At 34.4% G+C, this 22,326-nt stretch overlaps 1 protein-coding gene across 1 annotated transcript in view; it reads left to right on the plus strand.

Annotated features, from left to right (window-relative positions):
- The window catches only part of LOC112036546 (probable LRR receptor-like serine/threonine-protein kinase At1g56130), a 29,350-nt gene extending 9,844 nt beyond the window's left edge, over nucleotides 1-19,506 (plus strand). The window contains 21 exon segments of the mRNA XM_065776838.1: nucleotides 1,188-1,310; nucleotides 3,283-3,354; nucleotides 3,440-3,511; nucleotides 3,703-3,774; nucleotides 3,854-3,925; nucleotides 5,199-5,270; nucleotides 6,532-6,603; nucleotides 6,690-6,755; nucleotides 8,311-8,376; nucleotides 8,611-8,655; nucleotides 10,455-10,525; nucleotides 12,370-12,743; nucleotides 13,284-13,482; nucleotides 14,642-14,787; nucleotides 14,790-14,802; nucleotides 15,395-15,487; nucleotides 15,490-15,512; nucleotides 16,576-16,786; nucleotides 16,878-17,109; nucleotides 17,208-17,358; nucleotides 19,017-19,506. Coding sequence (XP_065632910.1) covers nucleotides 1,188-1,310; nucleotides 3,283-3,354; nucleotides 3,440-3,511; nucleotides 3,703-3,774; nucleotides 3,854-3,925; nucleotides 5,199-5,270; nucleotides 6,532-6,603; nucleotides 6,690-6,755; nucleotides 8,311-8,376; nucleotides 8,611-8,655; nucleotides 10,455-10,525; nucleotides 12,370-12,743; nucleotides 13,284-13,482; nucleotides 14,642-14,787; nucleotides 14,790-14,802; nucleotides 15,395-15,487; nucleotides 15,490-15,512; nucleotides 16,576-16,786; nucleotides 16,878-17,109; nucleotides 17,208-17,358; nucleotides 19,017-19,394 — 2,623 coding nt within the window. The 3' untranslated portion in view covers nucleotides 19,395-19,506.
- The last annotated feature ends 2,820 nt before the right edge of the window (nucleotides 19,507-22,326 follow it).

The raw sequence follows: 22,326 nt of genomic DNA on the forward strand, positions 1-22,326 counted from the left end.
TTCTAGAAGATACCATTGGTGAGTGCCCCTATTCTTGACTGTTCTAGAAGATATCATTGGTGAGGTGTCCATGCTAGATATCACCATTAGAATATTCCTTGTGATATTTGTAAATTTTTCTATTATATATATGGAATGGGTTGGCTGAGATACAAAAATAAAAAATCCTCCTTTCTTTTTGCTCTCTTCTTATTTTTATTTACAGTACTTAGCAGTGATCTTGAAATCTGTATATATTTAGTGATTATATTTAAGAATAATCTCTTCACACAGTGTGCGTACCCACTCCTCTCTTTGGGCTGTGCAAGGTGCAGGGATTAAACATAAGAGCAAATCTAACTCAGATGCAACTTGCAGAGTTATGCTAATGCTCAGAGGTCTTTAGAGTTGGTAATGATACACAATTTAGCTTAGGTAGTCCTTTAACTAGTTATACAATTAGGCACTGTTCTTCTCCAATTAGATTTTGAGTAATTTTCTCTTTATACTATTAATCTTGTACTTGATTCTAGGCTTTCAGGTTTGCTGGTTATGATCTTTCTCTTTACAATGCTTGCTTAATATATCAAGGATTATTGTGATATTAACATTTTGCACCTTTTTGCACTTCACTAGTATCATTGGAGATGTACCACGGGGTTGGACTCAAATTTTAAGATTTTCCTGATACGAATGTGTATTTATTTTCTTGGAACATGTTTTTAAGTCCTTGTTTCAACTTGGTTAACATTTGTAAAGTACCTTTGGCAATTTATTATGTCCATTGACTCCATTTTCAATTATTTTGGTTCCAAAGGATTTCTTTTCCCTAATAATTGGCATGCAGACTCTGAATGCTTGTGGTTACAAAGGTTTAAATTATGAGAGAGGAACCTTTGTGGTGTTCATAATATTAATAGATTTGTAAAGGACTAAGAAATGAGGAGGTGTGGATTTAATCAACCGAGAGGATTTAAGAGCTTGAATTTAGCATGTTTGATTTGGTGTTGTGCACTGTTGTCCTTGTAATTTTCATAGTTATAGTGAATTTATTTTCATCTGTGGATAAAGTAAGATTTGGCTCAACCATATTTAAATTTTGTCTTTCATATTTAGTACTTTGTTTTTTGATGTTAATGTAAGAACCACATGTTGGGCATTTTTTTTTTTTTTGGTTTTTCTACAGTGATCCTCCATACAAATACCTAAGAGAATGTAATCCTTCAAACAATATTATTGATTTACTTGCCAATTTGTAGGGCATTTGGGTTTAACAACTTCTCTGGTCCTCTGCCATCTGAGCTTGGGAATTTAACCAAATTACAACAATTGTAAGTTGTAAAACATTGTTGACTTTCTATTCAATTATTAGTGTGAACTTCTGCATCTTGATAGACTGCATTTGGTAGCCTGGAGATGTAGGCTTTGGATTTATTCTAAAATAACTTTTAAATACAGTGTGTTGCACAAAATAATCATTTCTTTGGAAAAAAAAAAGAGAGAGAGAGCTTTAGTCCTTAACTCCCTGGGTGCTGAAAAGCAATTTTTGTTCGAGTACATGAACAAGATTATGAATGTCTTAATAATTTATTGGTGTTTGAATAAGTATGAATTAGATTTTTATAAATGAGGGGTTTTGTTGATATTTTTTTTTTTGATAGGTAATATAAGAATTATTATTGATGAAAAAATGAAAAAGAAACATACAATGTGTTCGTGAGAATAAACACAGCAAAGCACAAGACAGAACACAAAAGAAAACAATCAAGAGACCAAACTAAGAGACTAAATGAGGGGTTTTGTTGATATGTTTTTTCTTGGCCTATAATAGAATTATGGTTAAATGATTAAATTCACCATTTTATAAACCCACAAAAAGTGTATGTTAGGTGGGTTTTAGAAAAAAAAAAAAAAAAAACAAAAAACAAAAACAAAAAAACAAAAATGTATGAGGTATATAACTATTAAGTTGATTAAGAATATGTATCACAAATCTGTAACTAATGTGAATACAAGTGGAGGCATCACAAGTGAGTTTCCTACGATACACTATAAGTTTGCATCAAGTATCAACATAAGGCCCATATCTTTTTGTTGATGACATACTTTTAGTAGATTACACTAAAAGCAAAGTTAATGTCAAGTTAGAAATTTGAATAGATGCTTTAGAGTTTAAACGCTTTTGGCTAAGTAAGGCTATGACTAAAACAAGATACATGGAATGTCAATTTAGTAAAGGTATAAATAAAGATTAAAGGGTTGTATGATTTGATTTTCAAGAGATACCAAAGAGCAAGAGCTTTTGATATTCTGAGTCAATAATTCATAAAAAATGAGAGATATGATATCTCTCATTTTTTATGAATTATTGACTCAGAATATCAAAAGCTATAGAGCAGGAGCTCACAATTTTTAAAACATTTAAATCAAAGTTAAAGTTTTCTAAAAAATGCCTTAAATTAGCTAAAAAATTATATATTGTTTCCAAAAATTTCACTAAAATTTTTTTAGACCCTGTCGGAATAGAAAAATTGTCATATCTTTTTGCACACACATCCAAATCAAGCAAGGCTAGCCCCATTGGAATCCTTGTCATGTCAAGAGTCTAATGGAAAAATGTTGCAGCCAAAAAATAGCCAAAGAGATGCCATCAAGGGCAAATATAAACTACTGTTTAAGTCTGTTGCGAAAACATGGTGTAAAAGACCTCCTAAAGTCATCTATGGGCTTATAATTAACGGGAAAGAACCCTATGGCTCTGATACCAATGAAGTAGATATTCACATGGTATTGCATCAAACTAAATTGGGTTTTGAATCTTACCATGCTATTTAGCTGAAACCCAATGAGATAGTATGAACTTTGGCTCCATTCCATGTCTTCCAAGCCTAACCAATAAATTCCACATCCTCCTTTTGCTTGTTAGTGTGGATGTACAACAATATGAAATCCCAAGGCAATCGTTTGATGGAACCCTAGAACAAGCAGAGTACTCTAGAGAGAAGGGAAAAGTAGGCTAGGGTTTTTCCTGTGGGTGGCTGGCTATGACTGATGAAGGCCACTCTTTTTCACTTTGTCCAGAATAGCATATTGCAGTAAACCTTAGAGTTACATTTATTTTGATGGGCTGCCAACATATATGACCCTACATTTTAGGTTCATATGTGTGCACCTGCCTTATTGTTTTTTACACTCATCAATCATGATTGATGATTGTTGCAGTTTTAATTATGTAAGGAATGAGTATCGGATTGCAACAGTTCTTTTATTTCTTTTTTTTTATAATAGTTTTCACCTTGACAGGTATGCTGATAGTTCTGGAGTCAGTGGTGAGATCCCGCCAACATTTGCTAATCTAAAGAACCTGCTTGTAATGTAAGATAAATTAAATGTATTGACAAAAAATAAAAATAAAATCCTATCATGTTTCCTTTTGAGCAAATATTTCTATTTGTCGCAGGTTGGGATCAAACACTGGGCTCACTGGCCGGATACCTAGCTTCATAGGGAATTGGTCAAATCTTCAAACCTTGTAAGATGATATTAATAGAAAATTTCTCTTTATTTTTTCTTGATCACACTTAAAGTACAAACTAGGCTTTCAGTACACTGTCTGTTGAAAACTGTTAAAATTGGATAAAAAATGTAGTATTCAAGTTCATATTCAACACCAAGAGTATATTTCCACTGTTCACTATCAGCTACTCCTAAATGTTTTTGTAGGAGACTTCAAGGAAACTCTTTTGAAGGCCCTATACCATCATCATTTTCCAATTTAACTTCTTTGATGGACTTGTGAGTGTTTACATCTATATAGTTAATTTTGTCTATATATTGCAGGTCTTTGAGGCTAATAATCCCATGTATGATGTAGGAGAATAGGTGATTTATCTAATGGCAGCTCTTCACTGGCATTCATTAAGGAAATGAAGTCTCTAAACATCTTGTAAGATTCCAGCTTACGCTCCTACTGCCTTTTGTTTTGCCTGCTCCTACTGCCTTTTGTTTTGCCTACGCTACCTATGCCTCTTTTGCTGGCTTTCAATCTGGAAAGTCATAATAGTGATCTCGTCCTGGAGCTGCTCATGCTTTATATAGAGATAGAGATGCTGATAGCTCTGCAATGAGATCTGCTACCTTAGCTGTCAACAAGCATACTGGCATCATAACCTGACTTTGGAACTGTGGGTAGAGCTTAAACAGGCTATTATTCTCAAGATGGAAGGAATGCTAGGTGGAGTACTTTCCCCTTTGTTCCTACCTTTCCTGCCCACAGCTCTAGCAGCCGACTCACCTCTTTCAAATTGTTTCTCATTATTAATAAAGGGTAACAAAGATTTTCTATATAAACAGAGTCATTCAAAAAGGACTCTAGAAGATGTTAATCATAAATGAGAAGATTGGTTATAGAGAAAAAGGAAGATGGATTCGTATTCACTTATATAAGAATTATATAGGAATAAAAAGAAAATGTTTAGTATCTAAATGTTGTGGGGTGTCTTGTATTCTGAAAAGGTTCTTTCAAAGGGGCCTTAGCTGGAAGCTAGATGTCCATGGTGTTTGCCATGGGCCCCAGGCTGGAGAGCAAGGAAACTCTATGGTGCTACTGTTGTATCAGAAAGTGAGAGGCTTTTTGTTTGTGTGTATTTGCATAACACTAGTGAAAGGCTCGAATTTGTGCTAAAACACAAGAGTTTGTTTAGACCCCAAAATAAAAATTGCAGCTAGATTGTTTTTACTCTAACTTATCTAAGTGCAAAACAAGAGTAAATGAAGCGCAATCACCGGATCTACTCTAGTGCATACACATGAACAATAAACAATAAAAGTAAAGCACAAGAGTAAGGGAAGAGAGTTGCAAACACAAGATAACACCAAGATGTGTTATCGAAGAGGAAACCAAAAAACTTGGCGAAAAATCTCTCCGCGACCCTCTAAGTTGAAATTGATCTACTAGTGAATAAGTTGGAGTATAAGAATAACAAAAACCCTCCAAGTCTAGTCTGCCCAATGTACTTGAGCCCTTTAAGCTCTTGCTACCAACAGACTTCTTGGAGTCTTGTTTTCACTAACTTTTTGGATCCCGCAATTACAACACTTTTTGTCATGGAAAAAATCCAACATAAAATATAGTTGTAAATCACAACTTTACAACTAGCATATAATTTCTTAATTTCCTTTAATTTTTCTTGCTTTAACAGAATTACATAATCCTGCAGGATTCTAAGGAATAACAATATTTCTGACTCAATTCCAGTTACTATTGGAGAATACCAATCCTTATGGCAGCTGTAAGTTTTACTTGTTGATGGATGATTCTTTGGATAAAGTAGGGGTGGCAATGTGTTAAGTTGAATATGTGTGTCTTCGTAGTACTTGAACCAGGAATTGGTCTACTGGTTAATGGGTTAAACAACCTCAACCTGAAATGAACACATCTATGTGGATTATTTTGTACTAGAATCTGTAAAGTAAATCTAAATGAAATGATATATTTTCTTGGTTACTTGCTTTGGATTTTCTAGGAAAGAAACTTGGTATAGCACATATTTTTCTATAATTGAGTTTTGGGATCACTTCATTGTAAATCCAAATTTGGTTTTTTTTTTTTTTCCTTGGACCCCACAAAAGTGGGGAGCTTTGTACACTAGGTACAACCCCCCCCCCCCCNTCTACAGTGATCCTCCATACAAACCACTCTCTTTCTTGTTATTTATTTATTTTTAATTTCTTTTGTTAAATACTCATCAATTTTTTTTTTCTTTTGTTAAATCATTGTATTTTATCTAACTTGTCAATTATAGTCTTGATTTTTTCAACCTCATCAATGTCAAGGTGGTCTTTGATGTGTAGAAGCTAAACTGAAAATGAAGAAAGTCCAAATTAGAATTATAATATTTTTCTACATTTTCTTTTCAATTCATTAGTTTCCTAAAATCAACAACTTTCTGATTTGTGAACAAAATTATTATAATGCCAAAGTTGAAAACCTTCATTTAGAATTACTTGAAAATCATGCATATTTGAATCATTAAAACATTTTGTTTCATGATTCTTTGTGTTTGAATTTTCATAACAGGAAGGTTTACGAATTGGACGTTGTTGGTGAGCTGCCAGACGAGCTATGGACTTTGACTTTCCTCACCAATCTGTATGATTTCTAATTTGTATTTTGGTGTTCTTGAGCTGAACCGTATAATGGTGCACAATATCAACCTATTGAAATATTTGCTGCTACCCTTTTTTTTTTTTTTGGAAAGTGTACCCATGTATATACGTGTTGCCCTTTGCATTATGTCCTTTTATGGAAATTGAGTTTCCTTCATATCTTACAGGGATCTGCGCCAAAATTACTTAACTGGTCCCATCCCTGCATCCCTCCCCCCTTTTTTCTTCTCTTCTTAAGATTTTCCCTTTCTTGGGGCTAGTATACTGAGTGTGAGTTTAATTTCCTTAAAGATTTTTTGGGTTTTCAGAATTTGTTGTTACTTTCTATCTTCTGTTATTTAGACAACCATGTGATTTTAGTTTCTTTGTCTTTCCTTGTCTAAGGGATTTGAGCTTCAACAGCATAACTGGACAGATTCCAGACTCGCTTTTCAACATGAATTCGCTCTCTCACCTGTAAAGTACTAACTGTTTTAATTATTTATATTGCACCTGACATGTATGTCTAGTGTATCATGTGTGTATTGTTGCCTCATGCTTAGGTTTCTTGGAAACAACAAATTAATTGGTACCCTGCCAGCATCAAAAAGTCTGACTCTTCACAATATGTAAGTACAATTGATAATGTGTACCTAGCATCATTCTTTTGAATCTTTGGTTTGTTTGTATGTGTTTAAAAATAAAAGTTGAAATTCCGTCTTTCACTTGTACATATATCAGCTTGCTGGTGTTTGAAATAATAACCTGCTCTATGCAGAATGCAAACAATTGTTTGAGGAAACTTGTAATGAAACTCCCAGGAATTTGAAAGCTCTTAACTTGAATGCCCCCAAATGGATTTTGCATCCATGATCTCTTTTGTATTAACCAAGGGGGAAGTTGAATCCCCACTGCTTCCTTGAAAGAGAGATGTCCTTATCATCATTTCTTAACCACCATCATGCTATGCTCATAGGATAAATAATTTTATGAAACTGTCAGTATAATCTAATGATATGACTTAGTGTAAAGAATATTCCTATTCATAATTCCATAAAAGCTTTTAATTCGTCTTTTATAGTCATGAATTGGATTTTAATTCTGTAAGTACTCTATTTAACAATTTCAATTTAGTTATCAAATTTCGGATATTGTAATTGTCATAGTTACTCCCTGTCCTATTCTTTTTGTTTATCTTTATAAACAGAACTTTTTAAGCAAACAATTTTTTACTTCAGATCTAAAAACAAAATCATAAGTTTCCAAAATTACTTTAGAAAGTTTTTCAATTTTTTTAAGGGAGACATCCTTTTAAGTTTTAAGGGAAATTTTTGCGTAGTTATAAAAATATGTACATTCATTATAGAAATTGGACATCTATTTTTTGATATACTGGACAAATAATATGGAATGAAAGGGAGTACATTTATCATGAGAGATGACTTATAAACTAGGATGCACGGACACGGACACGGATACAGGTACGATATAGCGACACGAGCAATTTTTGAAAAATTATAACATGATACGGCAATTTGGACACAGTTACAACATAGGTATGACACAGATACAACACGGGTACGACATCCAAATGAAGTGTCTGTGCATCCTAGCTTACAAATGTAGATGTTTACCAAAATTATTTGTGTCTAATAATATTCTCTCTTTTGTCTTATATTTATTTTTCGTAAGTGATCCTCGTTCAAACACAAACACAAACACCCCAAAAATAAACTAAAGGGGGAAATTGAAATAGAATAAGGATGTGGTTTTCAAGATAGAATTTGCAAGGTAAAATTGAAAATTAGTTCAACAAAAATCTTTAACCTCCAGAGTGGCGTTTCTCAGTTATTTTTATAAATGTGGATTGAAATTTATTTGGAAGTTGCTCTTCCTTGAATTTGTTGGTACACACTCTTCATCTTAATCTTGAAGCTTTTCTATTGGTCTATTTGAATTGTTTGCCTTGCGAAAATATGGATATCAATGAAGATTGTAACATCAGCTTGCGTTGCTTCATCGGGGAAATTTGAAGAAATGGAGGATTTTAGATTTGAATTAGTGCATTGTCTAGCTTATAATCAAAAGATTAGATGGATGGGTCAACTAATATCTTATACTAACCATGGTGTTTATGTTAATTTACTGCAATATGGACTCATCATTCTCGTAATTTGCTTGCAGAGATTTGTCCTACAATAATTTAGTTGGGAGCTTTCCTTCATGGATCAACGAAGAAAATCTTCAACTGTATGTTTTCTATTATTTGTTCCTTTGTTTTCCAGGTATATTTAGTAATTTTCTAGTTTACACAGGTTGATATTCAATGTACTTTCTGAACTTAATGACCTTCTACCTCTAGATCAACTTCTTTTCTTTTCTTTTTTAATCATGTAAAAACTTTCATTTCCTATATGGTTTGTATTGCATGTATGCTTAACCATTAGAAACTTACATTGAGCTGTCATGGGATACAATATGCAGCAATTTAGTTGTCAACAACTTCACTATCGGAAGTTCAAACAGCAGGTGATTCTCTTGATGTTATTTTTCACTTGTATAGCATGAGCATTCCATAATGAATAGTTACTCACATTTGAGTTACGATGTTATTGTCTTGTTGTACCTAACCATCAGTATTATTGTCTTCTTGTACTCTGGCCATTGACGCCTTGAAATAATTATATGAAAACATGATTTTTCTTTTCATTTTATATTTGTTAGATGAATATTCATCTTTCTTACTTATCAAAAAAAAAAAAAATTGTTAGAACCATAATGTTTTTCCAACTTTAAATTAATAAAAATTAGTTGATGTCTGATATGTAAATTTGTATTTGACATAATTATGTGGTGGCCAAATGAGGGCCAAACTACCCTTCTGGTCCTCCAATAATTGGGTAACTTCAATTTCTTCCACAACTATTAATTGTGTTGATTTTGTTCCTCAACTTTCAAAATCGAGTCGCTTTTATCCTTAATCAAGTCAATTTCTAAGGATAAAATTAACTTGATTTTTAAAGTTGAGGGACCTTGATTTGGAAAGTTGAAGGACGCAGTTGGCACAATTAAAAATGTACACAGACCAAATTGAAACTATGGCAAATGTATAAGGACCAAATTTTTAGTTTGGTCTTAAACGAGTGCTACTCTTATTTCCTTTTGGGCACAATCTCTACTTTCAAAAAGTCAAAGAATCTTCATCTTTCCATATTATCTCTACCTATTCAGTAAATCAACTAAGACACTCATTAAAAGTTTTGCCACCTTTTGACATGTTAGTAGATCATTGTAGTAATTCTCATTCATTAAAAAGTATTTTCATATCAAACTAAGGCAAGTTTTGCCACCTACATGTTAGTAGATCATAGTTGTAATTCTCATTCATAAAAAAGTATTTTCATCTCAAACTAATGCACTCATTTTGGGACAATGAGTAATAAATATAAATAACTATATAAGTCTGTATTTTTCTTAAAATTAGATCTTATTGTGAATGCAGACAATTATAAGGGGTTTATATGAAATGGAAATAGAAAAAAGTAGAAGAACCACCACAAAGGAAACATGATTTACGTGGTTCAGCCTTTTGCCCATTCAGTGTTGTTGATGAGAAAGTTTAACTTAAAAATGAGGGAGACTACAATGGTAGTACACTTGCAACTCAAACCCTAAATACACCCTAAACTCTCACACTGGTGTTAGCACTTCAAAAGCCTAGAGAAAAGTAAGACACTTTGCTGAATATATGGCATAAACAAAAATAGTTTCCAAATCCTTTACAAAGTCATTGAAGTGGAAATTCTAATTCAACAAGATAATCTTATATGGGTATTCCTTTTTTTCTTCATTTGAAGTGTGTAGAGTCGTTGCTCAATGTATATACAGTGTGATGGTATGTAGTAATGATCTGATGGGGTTCTTTTTTTTTTTAATCATGCCTCGCTATGAACCCTTTCTTTTCATGGTAGCCACTATCCCTTTATCTTCAACTAAGTGTGACTCCATGTTCTGAAATTCGTAGTCACCAAATAGTGAGGGAGAGATAGAGAGAGTGAAGGAATCAATAGGATACCTTAATTATCCTCGAAACAATTTATTTTGTGCTGTCAATGACTATCAAATGATAACTCAATCCCTCTTTGTTGTGGGAACATCCATGTGAAGAGCATGCTTGCATATTTAACATGGTACATTTCTTATTACAGGAGTAAATTAATCCCAATGGTGACATGCACATCAATTAGAAAGTGCCGCTTAATTCACTAGTGGTTGATGTGAAACAATACTTATTTCTTTTCTTAAGTGTAATTCTTTTCTGCTTTCAGTGGTTTGCCTTCAGGTTTGAACTGTCTTCAGCGGAACTTCCCTTGCAATCGAGGGTCTGGAAGTGGAATCTGTAAGCACAATTGAGAGCTAAGCCTTCTCTTAAGAATTTTATATTGGAATACATGAATAGCTGTTAGGTCAATGAAGGAGAACAATCTTCTCAAGGACTATAAATTTTCAAGAACATTGTTAAACTTAATATTATCAACCGAACTTGTTCCTAATTTTTTTTATTATCTTGGTATTTATGATCAGGAACTAATCCTTGCATAGGCATTGATAGTCATGAAAAATTAATGATATTTTCCAGTGACCAAGTCTAGCACTTATTGTAAAAACCATCATTGTAGCACTTTGTCAATAATCATGATATAGTGTTGACGAAATACAAGGTTCTAAAATGCTATTAGTGCTAATAATTGATTCTCCACTTTATGTTTGTTGATTTCTATTCTATTTTAGACAATGGAGGAGCCATAAAATTTTGGTTGGGGGGAACGTGTGTGCAAATATATATATATATATATATATGTATAAAATACTAGATTAAGTTTTAACTCATAAATATACTGATAATATGTGTGTGGGTGTTATAAAAAATTGATTTTTTTTGGGTGCGCCCGCCTTTTGGGGGGTGGGGGGGGGGGTGTTTGTGGCCCATTGGCCCCCCAAGGGACAAGGTGGTTCTGTCACTGGTTTTAGAATGAAGAAAAAACAAAGTGAAGAACAGGCTACTTCATTTCTTTTTTCCCCATGAGAATTAAAGAAAACAAAAGGAAAGGTTTTACAATGGGAACATGGAGGGCACAAAAGAAATATATAAAAACATAAAAATAAAAAATGGTGGAAGGGGGAATCGTGGGATTTAAATCTTTTAGCACTTGGCTCATAAAGTAAATTTTATACTATGGTCCAAGACTAATGTATAGCTTGGGATGTATGAAAGCCATGCAGTGTACTTAAATTGAATGTACTATGTAATCCAAGTGATTGTTAACTACTTTTTGTATCTTGTGCTATGTAACCAATTCGTAAACCATTTGATTCTATAGAAGGAAAACTCTGGCGTGATTTCACAGAATTTGCTCTACCCCTTCTCAGATTTTATGATCCATAAAACTAAAAAATGCAAGTAAATAACCTTCTACAATTGACCCTAAACTGAATAACATCCTATTAGACATTATTGGGACTGCTAAAACCCAAGAGACCCTTAAAAATAAATGTTATGATACAATAATTTTGATCAACCTCTCTGTATCTCATCCTACAACCCTTCTGTAGACTCCAATTCATTATATTGTCTTTTTAAATTACAAATCTCCATGCAAATGGGTCTAATCCAGACCTTCATCTTGAAAGTAGGAGATATGCTGTTGATAATCAACTGTTGTGTGGCTACAATCTACATGCTCATTATTTTATGAGTTACTTCTATTACTTAAATTGAGGCCCATACATCCCTTTTATATGATAGAGGCATTGGCTGGTGGAGTGATTAACTTCTTGAATTTATGTGTGGAGCAAATGAATTCCCATGTTATCAAACTTTATAATAGTCAGATACATGAGTTCCTCTTGCGTGCAAGATTTATGGGATATTAATTCAAGTGGAATGTTTGAGTATGAGAGAATTTTAATTTTTCATTTGTTCGATGGAAAAGTTATATATGCGATGAGCAAAAGTGAATCCATCATGACCAAGAGACCAGCTACATTCCAATTTTTAGATTGCCTCTGTAAAATAGGTTCCTAGATTGCATTGGAGATTTAAAATTCAAGCTTGAGCAAGTCCTGACTATTTCTGTAACATGCATACAAGCAAATCAGGACATATGCAAGTCCTGACTATTTTGTCTATTAAAATAGCTTTTCTGAAAATATATTGATAGGTGATGTTATATTGTAATGCAGATTATAATTTTTCAATCAAGTGTGGTGGTCCACAGATCACTTCTTCTGGGATTGTGTATGATCGGGATAATGAGACACTTGGTCCAGCTACATATTATGTGACTGACACAAAGAGGTGGGCAGTTAGCAATGTTGGATCTTTTCTTGAGAGCAGCAATCCTCAGTATGAAAGTACTACATCTTCTCACATTACGAATACTTCAGATGTAAGGCTGTTCCAGACAGCACGAAATTCTGCTTCTTCATTAAGATACTATGGCTTGGGGCTGGAGAATGGCAATTACACTGTGATTCTCCAGTTTTCAGAGACAGCTTTCCAAGGTTTATTTAAGTGGAACACTCTCGGGATACGCCTCTTTGATATTTACATCCAGGTCTCTCTTATATAGTTGAATCGTTTTAGAAAATCTGTATTAAGTGCACCTTTTAAACTGATATCTTTTGGACACAAACTCCTTGTTACCTATTAGTTGAGTATGACTTTTTTATATTTTATCAAATATTTTATATATATATATATATATATATTTATGAGTACTAAAGTATGACGATAATCAAATGCCTCAACTTGGAATCATAATGATTTGGATAATTCATTGTTTCTAGGATAACTTTAAAATGTGATTTATATTGAGTTAACTCCTGAAGTTATGTTAGTAAATCTAGAAATCAGTAACAGTCATGGTGTTCTTATGCATTCTCAAAAGTTTAGTCTAGTATGGCAGGGCCCTGTGCAATTTCTTAAAAGCATTTTCCCAATTCATTTTCTTAACAGAAACAATTCCAAAGAGTAAAATATTTCCATATCAGGAATGTGTCTATAATCAGGATAAATTATTACAATTGAGTGCAACAAAATACACCCCCTATGTTCCTTAAAAATTATCTGACTTCTGCATTTCATTTTTTTCTAGGGGAATCTTGTTTCGAAGGATTTTAACATACAAAAGGAGGCAGGTGGCGTCACATTTAGAGCTGTCCAGAAGCGATTTAAGGCTCAGGTATCTGAAAACTATATTGAAATCCATCTTTTTTGGGCTGGGAAGGGGACTTGCTGCCTACCTTCTCGAGGTACTTACGGACCTTCTATCTCAGCTATCAGTGTAACTCCAGGTAATAGAATTTGAAATTATTAAGATGTTCCATGGGAAATTTTATTATTAATGTTGATATTCAACTTTCTTCAATTCCGCATAGAGAACCGGATGTCCAGTTCCCTCTACAATATGCTGCAATGTCAAAGAGGACAGGCATGTTGGATGTTGTGGCATCCTCCTAATCTGTGAAACAACTGTCACACAAGACAATTGTCATTTGAGCTTCTGGACCTCTGGTAGCATAGATGTCTATTATCACATTAAAAGATCATCGTTTGTAAAAGGTGGCTTTCCACATTAAAAATAGGGACTAAGAATGTGTCCTTTGCAAGCATTCTAGCTCATGAAAATAGTGGTTCTTCCACTTTATTGAATTCATATTTTGAAAATCCCACCGTCATATTACCTGTTCTCTATGTTCTTAACATGCATGCCAATTTTCATGACAATCAGTTGTTATTTACCATTTGATGTATGAACTCATCTTTTATTCATTATTCTAAAACAAAAAAAAAAAAAAAAAAAAAAAAAAAAAAAAAAACTTAAATTTAAACAATTGATTGATGATATAGCTATTAATTTTTGATCATCTTGAAATTTTGCAAGCATGTAAAATATATGAAGATAATACAATCCAACGGTAAATTTGTTCAAATCAAGTGTAACTTGGATCCAACCTTATATATATTGGAACGTAGTCTATATATTATTTGAAGTTGTGATTTAAACCCTTTGAGAGTATGTTTGTAATGTGCATAATAATATTTTGAGTATAATAATACTGGTGTTATGGTTAATCAAATTAACCCAACACAGTATTTTTCTCCAAAGGTCAACATGAAATCAAAGCACACTTTCCAAAACTCGCATCAACAACCTTCAAAAAACTTGTAAGAATGAAAGAAACTCAGTATTCCTCAGTTGTGCATTATATTTTTCTCTATACTATTATTTATCAAGAAAAAGAGAATAGAGCTCAATAAAACTGCTGAGTTGGGGACAACTTATGCTATAAGTCATTTTGAACACTTCACCTTTCAATTTCCAAAGATCTTATGTGACGTGGCATGGTAAAGAGAGCCGCATATCCAGTTCTTGTGAAAATTGAGAAGATCCTAGTACCTGATTTTCCAGCTTACTAGTTCCATCTTGTTAAATGCTGACCTTTTTTACAGATTTCATACCTACTGTCAGTAACAGCCTTCCAACCAGAAAGAAGAACAGGACTGGTCTGATTGTGGGGATAATCATTGGTGCACTTGTAAGCTTTATTACCATTTTTGCAGTATTGTGCTTTTTTCACAGGAAAAAGGAGCTCACACCAAGGAAGATGAAGGTAAACTGAAACTCTGTTGCATAACGATGAGAGTTGTCTGGCTTCTTGACTGTGTGGTATTCTGAAGATTCAAAACTAGTGTGTTTCCTGTGTAAATCAGTTTGGGATGGAATTTGGATGCTGCGTCTTATGTCCAAGCTAAAATGGAAACATTGGTGTCTCATTATAGTTTTATGTAACAAGAATGAGATATAAAAGCATTTCCGAACTATTTTGTATGTGAATGTGCCTAACAATATATTAGTATGAATCTATGTATTAGTGTGAGTGTGTGTGTGTGTGTGTGCATATACAAAAACTAGAGAAAAAATTGATTTCCACCCCTAAAACCCATATGTATTTTTAAACTTCAGTATGGTCTTGCAACCCATTTTATAATATTCAGCTAAACAGATTCTAGACAAAACACAATTTGGTGGTGTTTTACAAAAACAGATTTCTTATTAAAACAAGTTAATAATTAAGAGGTATTGCAACATTTTTGCAAGAATAAGCAGTCTAATCTTGTTTGTTATCTGGTTTCAAGAGGTATTGATGTTTAAGAACCATATAAGCAAATTGATCATAACCTGAGTTCATGTTGAATATGTAGATTTCCTTGGGATAGATGCTAGACCATACACTTTCAGTTACAGCGAACTAAGGACTGCTACAGATGACTTTAGTCCTTCTAATAAGCTTGGAGAAGGGGATTTGGACCTGTGTATAAGGTTAGTTATTGTTTTCAAGAATCAAGCTAACATCAAATGGAAATATAGTAGGTTAGATCTTGTTATATCTTGATGAATACCTTAAAAAGGCAAGGAAAAAAAATATGGAATCTACCTGAAATCAAGAAACTCCTCAGAGAAGTTTCTTATTCTAATATAACAAAACTTGTATAGTACAATGTATATCTATAGGAAAGCTTCTTTGAAAAAGAAATTACAAAAACAACATTAAATTTCTTATGACTATGTTGATCAATTAAATTAGCATAATTAAATAAGTTAAAATGATATAACTAAATTTGGAGATGAAAAAAAGTAAAAAGACTGAAATTATGGACTACAAACTATTCACATAGATATCTAACAATCCTACTTCTTGACAGATTTCATATAAACTTGTTCTGCCCAGTAGCCTATGTCTTTGCCACAAACTTAAGTATCTTGAAATGGCGTACCAATAACCAATCACAGCTTGCAATATCACCTTCCTCTCTCTCTCTCTCTCTCTCTCTCTCTCTCTCACTCTCTCTCTCTCTCACAATAAGTTGGAGGCTGGGGGATTCAAACACAGGGTTCATCCCCCACTGGAAAGTGCACCAAGCCACAAGGCTGTTGGTTTGTTTGGCCAAATGTTGGGCTATGTTTTTCCAAGTCACTGCATTATAATAATCTGTTATTTTATTTTCTTAGTTGCTATAAAAAACCATTTGATGGACGAATGAAATCCATTTGTATGCCCCATGGCTGAAATTCAGTTGAAAGGTCTATAATGATCTATGCAGGTGCTAAATGCTAATAGATAAAAGGTGATTGAAACCCACAAACTGATCATCTTACCAAAACTCTCTTAAGAACATTTCAACTTGATATCTGTAATTCAATTTCATGGTTCAAAAGCTTGAGAGCTTGATAGAAAAATGACATTGGTTCATTAAGATCCAAGCTGTCAAAATGCTGACACCGCTAATTTTATTTACAGTGAAAGATACAAATTGAATACAACATGACCATAGAATTGTTCATTTAGAGCTTATACTTTGCCTTCAAATTGTTTTCTCTACAGGGAACTCTTATTGATGGCAGAGTAATTGCTGTGAAGCAGCTTTCAGTAGCATCTCAGCAAGGAAACACCCAATTTGTAACTGAGATTGCTACTATATCTTCTGTACAACACCGTAATCTTGTGAAACTTTATGGATGCTGTACGGAAGGAGATAAACGACTTCTTGTTTATGAGTATCTGGAAAACGGGAGTCTTGATCAAGCATTATTTGGTAAGAGCATAAGATTTTGTTGAACTTTATATCTAATTTTCTAGTAAGTACAACACTGCAGATTTAATAACAAACGGTTTGCATGAGGCAGAACAAAGAAGTTTGAATATCGATTGGCCAACTCGTTTTGATATATGCATGGGAATTGCAAGAGGTATAGCTTATCTTCACGAGGAGTCAAGGCTTCGAATTGTTCATAGAGATGTGAAGGCCAGTAATATTTTGCTCGACTCAGAATTTATCCCCAAAATTTCAGATTTTGGTTTAGCCAAACTTTACGATGATAAAAAGACACATCTAAGCACCCGTGTTGCAGGGACATAGTAAGATTACTCAATGATTTTTATTCTACTTTTTGCTTCCGATATATATGTAATACCTCATATATATGTAATACCTCATCTATTAATTATTGTTTTAGTGGGTATCTTGCACCGGAGTATGCAATGCGTGGGCACCTTACAGAAAAGGTTGATGTGTTTTCCTTTGGTGTTGTGGCTTTAGAGATTGTAAGTGGCAGGCCTAATGCCGATTCAAGCTTGGAAGAAGAGAAGCTATATCTTCTTGAATGGGTAAGAAAATATTATCGTAATCTTTATTAGAGTCTTCTTTTTTATTTTTTTATTGGTAAACATTGACCCATTCAGAAGTTCCAAATCATCCCGACTCTAGCATTCACATTAGACTTATGATAGTTTAATTCAGTCTCACCCAAGTTTATTTTGGTTAAAAAAAAAAAAAACAATGAAGGGCCTTTGAAACAAAGGTAGCAACAGGGGATTCTTCATGTCCATAAGAAATAGTATCAACTTTATTTTGTTTTCCATAGAAACTACAATGATTTCTGTTACTCACATGATAGGGTATGAAACAAATGCGTTCCAATGGTAATCTAAAGCTTATTAAGATTTCCATGACTTCTATATTTTGTTTGTCCTTCAGTTTGTATTGTTTATATTTCATGATGACCCCAACTTTTGTCATTTACACTATTTTTCTTTCTCATTAACATGTGAATCCTGATGTTATTCCAAAATCCATCTGCCATGTTTTCTCAAAAAAGAGAGCTTCTTTTTTTCTTTTTTCTTTTTTTCTTTTTTAAGTCAAAAGAGAGAGCTTGGTCAAGTAGAATGGAGAGTTTTGTTAAGCAGCCCCTATATTGATGTTATGTTACATATATAAAGGCTAGATCGAGACTGTATTACAAATATTTAGGTGTATAGTGTTCCCCATTTATTATACTTACCATATACACACTGTCAAAGTATATTTATATCTCAATTGATATGAATACAGTACATAGATCCCATTCTTTTCGTTCATTTTTTTTTTTTTTTTTTTTGAGTCGAGGTTCTGCCTTCTCCATCGCTGCTGGCTTCTAATTATGATGAGACATTTATCCCTAGGGTTTAACCTACCACAATTTGGATTTTTCTAAACTTTATTTTCTCTTCTAATTGGTCTCTTCAGAAGCTAGATATTAAAAATGTGTTTCTGCATGGATTTCTTGCGGAAACTATCTTCATGACTTAGCCTTCAGGTTGTTCCATCCTAAAATTCCTCACCATGTTGGTCAGCTTTGCAAGGTGATCTAATGCCCCCAAATAGGCCCTTCATGCCTGGTTTCCACAGTTGAATTCCTTTATCCTTCTGTTTGGCTTCCAGATGAGTCAAGCTGATCACTCCATGTTTGTGTACTGCCACTCCTCACAGATGTTGATGATCTTGTCCTAAGAGGCAATACACCATCTCTGCTTGCCTCCTTTATTTCTACGCTTGGCACCTCAATGCACCAAGTTTGAGATAGAGGACCTTGATCCCCATCATTACTTTCTGGGTCTTGAGATAACCCCTTATGCACTGGCTCCATCAATCTCAAACTTGATATACTATTGATATCTAATGTTGCAGTTCTATGGTTGATGCAAACCCTGCAGCACTCCTTTGAGCACCAAGTCATAGCTCTTTGCTTTAAAGGATGATCCTCTTTTTGATCCTACTGAATATTGTTACCAAGGGCCACTGCACCCCAACAGTTATCTTTAACAAACTGCCTTAAGTGGCATTACTAGTCATATTTCTATTATGTGCTGAAACTTGTGATAAATGTGTTCATAATTTGTACATATCAAAGTGAATATTTCTCTGATGCTACTCCAGTGAAATAGACCTCAAGAGTTTCTCTTGTCAAAAGTATTCCACCAACGATTGTCACTTTCCTGCTTCTTAGGCTTGGCACCTACACGAAAACGAACGTGATATCGAACTGGTGGACTCGAAATTATCTGAGTATAGTGAGGATGAAGTGAAACGAGTGATTGGAGTAGGTCTTTTGTGCAGTCAGGCATCACCAATGCTAAGGCCATCAATGTCACGTGTGGTGGCAATGCTTTCAGGAGATGCTGAAGTGAGCACTATAACTTCGAGGCCAGGATACTTGAGTGATTGGAAATTCGATGACAAAACCAGCTTTATGAGTGATGTTAAGACCGACAGAACTGATACTGGCCTATACAACATTGCAATAAGCACAAGCATGTTTGGTGATTCACAACCTTCACCAGTGCTTGCAACTGTACCTATGCTTCATGATGCTGTCGGAGAATAGACCACAATTGGTTCTTGCTTTATTTTCTTCTTTCTTTCTTATGTTTCCTAGTTCTTTTTCTTTTTGATGATAAATATAAAAAATAAAAAAAATTTCTCATATTCTTTAACTCCGGATCTTGTGTGTCATATCATATGGAGATCCAGTTGCTTGTATATTACAAATTCTCCTTTCTTTCTGTTTTTGTTCGATTTTGAAGTTATTCTGAACAGAGTCAAGGCAATATCAGTCCCCAAAAATTCCCGGGGTGACTGAATTCTTGGAATCTATAACAAAATGTAGTAACAATGAATGTGTAGAATGAATTGTGTAGAGTCCTTGTCCCCTAACAAACAAAAGCACCTCGATACTCGATAGTACAACAAGGTCATGGGACTTGCCTCTTGGGGCAAGTCAATAGAACAATTGTTGAAAGCTACATCATTATAGGACTTGGGTATGTGCATACAAGTCTCTGTCCATTAAACCTGTATTCTAAATCGACAGGTTGAACGTTTTAATGAGTTTGAATCAGCATTTGTCACCCTTTCCAAAAAAATGTGTAGTTTGTTTGTACCATGCAAGTAAAGTGATTTAATAGACAACCAAAGTTGTTAGATATATTGTCTTAAGTGGCCAAACCATTTGTAGGCTCATAAAGTCAATACAAGTACATGGGCTTACCATTAGTTTGGGCCACTTGAGCGATAATATATCTAATCTCCGCTCTCAAACTAAATGTGAAAGCTTGAGTTTGAAAGATCTTGAATGTATAGCTTGGTGTGGCACCTATGCTGCTCGACTGACATGACAAAATTTTGTATTGCTGACATGGCATTGATGAAGAAGCTGAAGCTGAAGCTGACATCTGGTTGGCATGACAGAACTGCTGAGGCAGATTGGATGTTGTGTCAACATCTTGCATAGAATTATGCCACTAAAAGGAGAAGCTATATATGAGCATACCGTAACACTAAAAAAAACTATTTCGAACCCTGTATCAGTGAACTCATTAAGCCATGAAGTCTTAAGTATGGGTCATGTGCTAGCTTAAGGTATGCCATCAAGTAGTCCAATTCATGGAGCCCATCAATATGTGTTTACACCTAATTGTTGGTGACGCAACTAAGGTTGACAATCAGTGGCCCATAAGGGTACTACTTCCGTGATATGGGTTTGCTACGGTCTTGACCATGGTCACCCAATCTTGATGATGGCGTGATCTTAGTGGCTTTGCAGTTTGGCTTGGAGATGAGATCTCATGTGGCGTGGAGGTGGAAAGAGATGTGGGTTTCTCTGGCTGTGTTTCACAGCCTTGGTAAGATCCCACTGTGTTTGAAGATCCCACAACCACCGTAAAAATCCTAGTGTGATGAGGAAGACGGAGAGGCTGGTGTTGATCTGCGTCACTGCTGTTGATTAAGTGGGTTTGTTGATGAATGCTAAACCAAATCAAATTTTGGCTTTGATACCATGTGAAAATTGTTGTGTGATTGTGTGTGATGACTGAATGATGAGCCAAAGCATGAAAGAAAAAACACAGTTTTCTTTGGTTCATCCTAACGACTTACATTCACAATGATAAAGCTTTTGACGGCTACATATTATATTAAGCATTTGTGTTACAATGAACCTAATTTGGGTTTATATGCTAAAGAATATATGACTAATCCTAGGTTAAACATAGACTAACCTAAGGTTAATATGCTTGTTCTACAAGTACATATACCTACAATTGGTGTGGACCACTTGGGCCATAATATATCTAACAAAAGGAATATAATTGAGATATAATTCTTTATTTACCAATTACCATATCTAAGGTTTCTTAAGTAAATTTAAACATATTGCTTAGTTGAATGCAACTGCCATTAGAATAGCCTCCAAGCCAATTTCCCTGGGCATCTCTAAGAATGCCTCCACTTATACTTGGGTTACCAAAGGATAAGCCATCTTAATTTAGTTTCACCCTTCCATAGATAGAAGTTTCTTTGCTTAATGAATTCAATTCCCCCTTAAAAATCCATATCCGGACCTTCCCATTTAGAATGATTCGAACTATTACTGAACTTTTTTTTTATGAACCAGAAGTTTTTATTAACACACAAAAAAAAAACAGCAACTATACATAAGGAGTATGAGCCTCGGCTTAAATCACTGACACAGAACAAAGTGGTCCCAATCCCACATCAAAAGAACCAAAAGAGTTGTTCAACAAAGACCACTTAGCTAAGACGTGCAGCAAAATTTGCTTCCCTACCCACATAGCGTATACAACAATTTGAGATTTGAGACTTTTAAGGCTAACACATCAAGACAGATGGACCTGATTCTCCGAGGGACATCCATGTTAGGAAGTAACAACGCATCAATATAGGCCTTTGAGTCACTCAATGCAGATGGAATCAACGTCTAGGTTTAATGCCAAATTGATGGCCCAATTTATAGCTTCAGCCTCTGCTTGGAAAGGGAGAGTGGTATTCACTCTTTTAGAACAAGCAAACACTACTTCCCCTCTCCAATCTATGGCTACAGGTGCAATAGATGAACTCTCAAGATTGCAAGCCGCATCTACATTGATCTTGATAGAGTTCCTATCCAGTTTAGCCCAAACTGAATGAGCCCGATTTCTTGATGGCTACATTTGACAGTCCAAGAGTTTTCTAAATTCTTCAACAGAACTAGAAACTTTTAGCATAATATCATCCAACTTTGAAGTAACTCCCTCAAATTGCACTCAGTTTCTTAGTTTCCAAACCATATCACAAACCACTGCACCATAAAGCAAAAAATCTGCCATATTGTTTGGGTTCAACCCAAATATATCTGGAGGGAAGATTAAAGTTTGGATGAATTAGGAAGAAGAAGAGAAACCCAAATCATCAAACCTGAACCCCCCACTAGCCGCTAAACCAAACGGCTCTTGTTAGAGGACACAAAACGCTAGTCTCTT

Source organism: Quercus suber, unplaced genomic scaffold (genome assembly GCF_002906115.3).
Source record: "Quercus suber isolate HL8 unplaced genomic scaffold, Cork oak 2.0 scaffold_143, whole genome shotgun sequence".
Lineage (NCBI taxonomy): Eukaryota > Viridiplantae > Streptophyta > Magnoliopsida > Fagales > Fagaceae > Quercus > Quercus suber.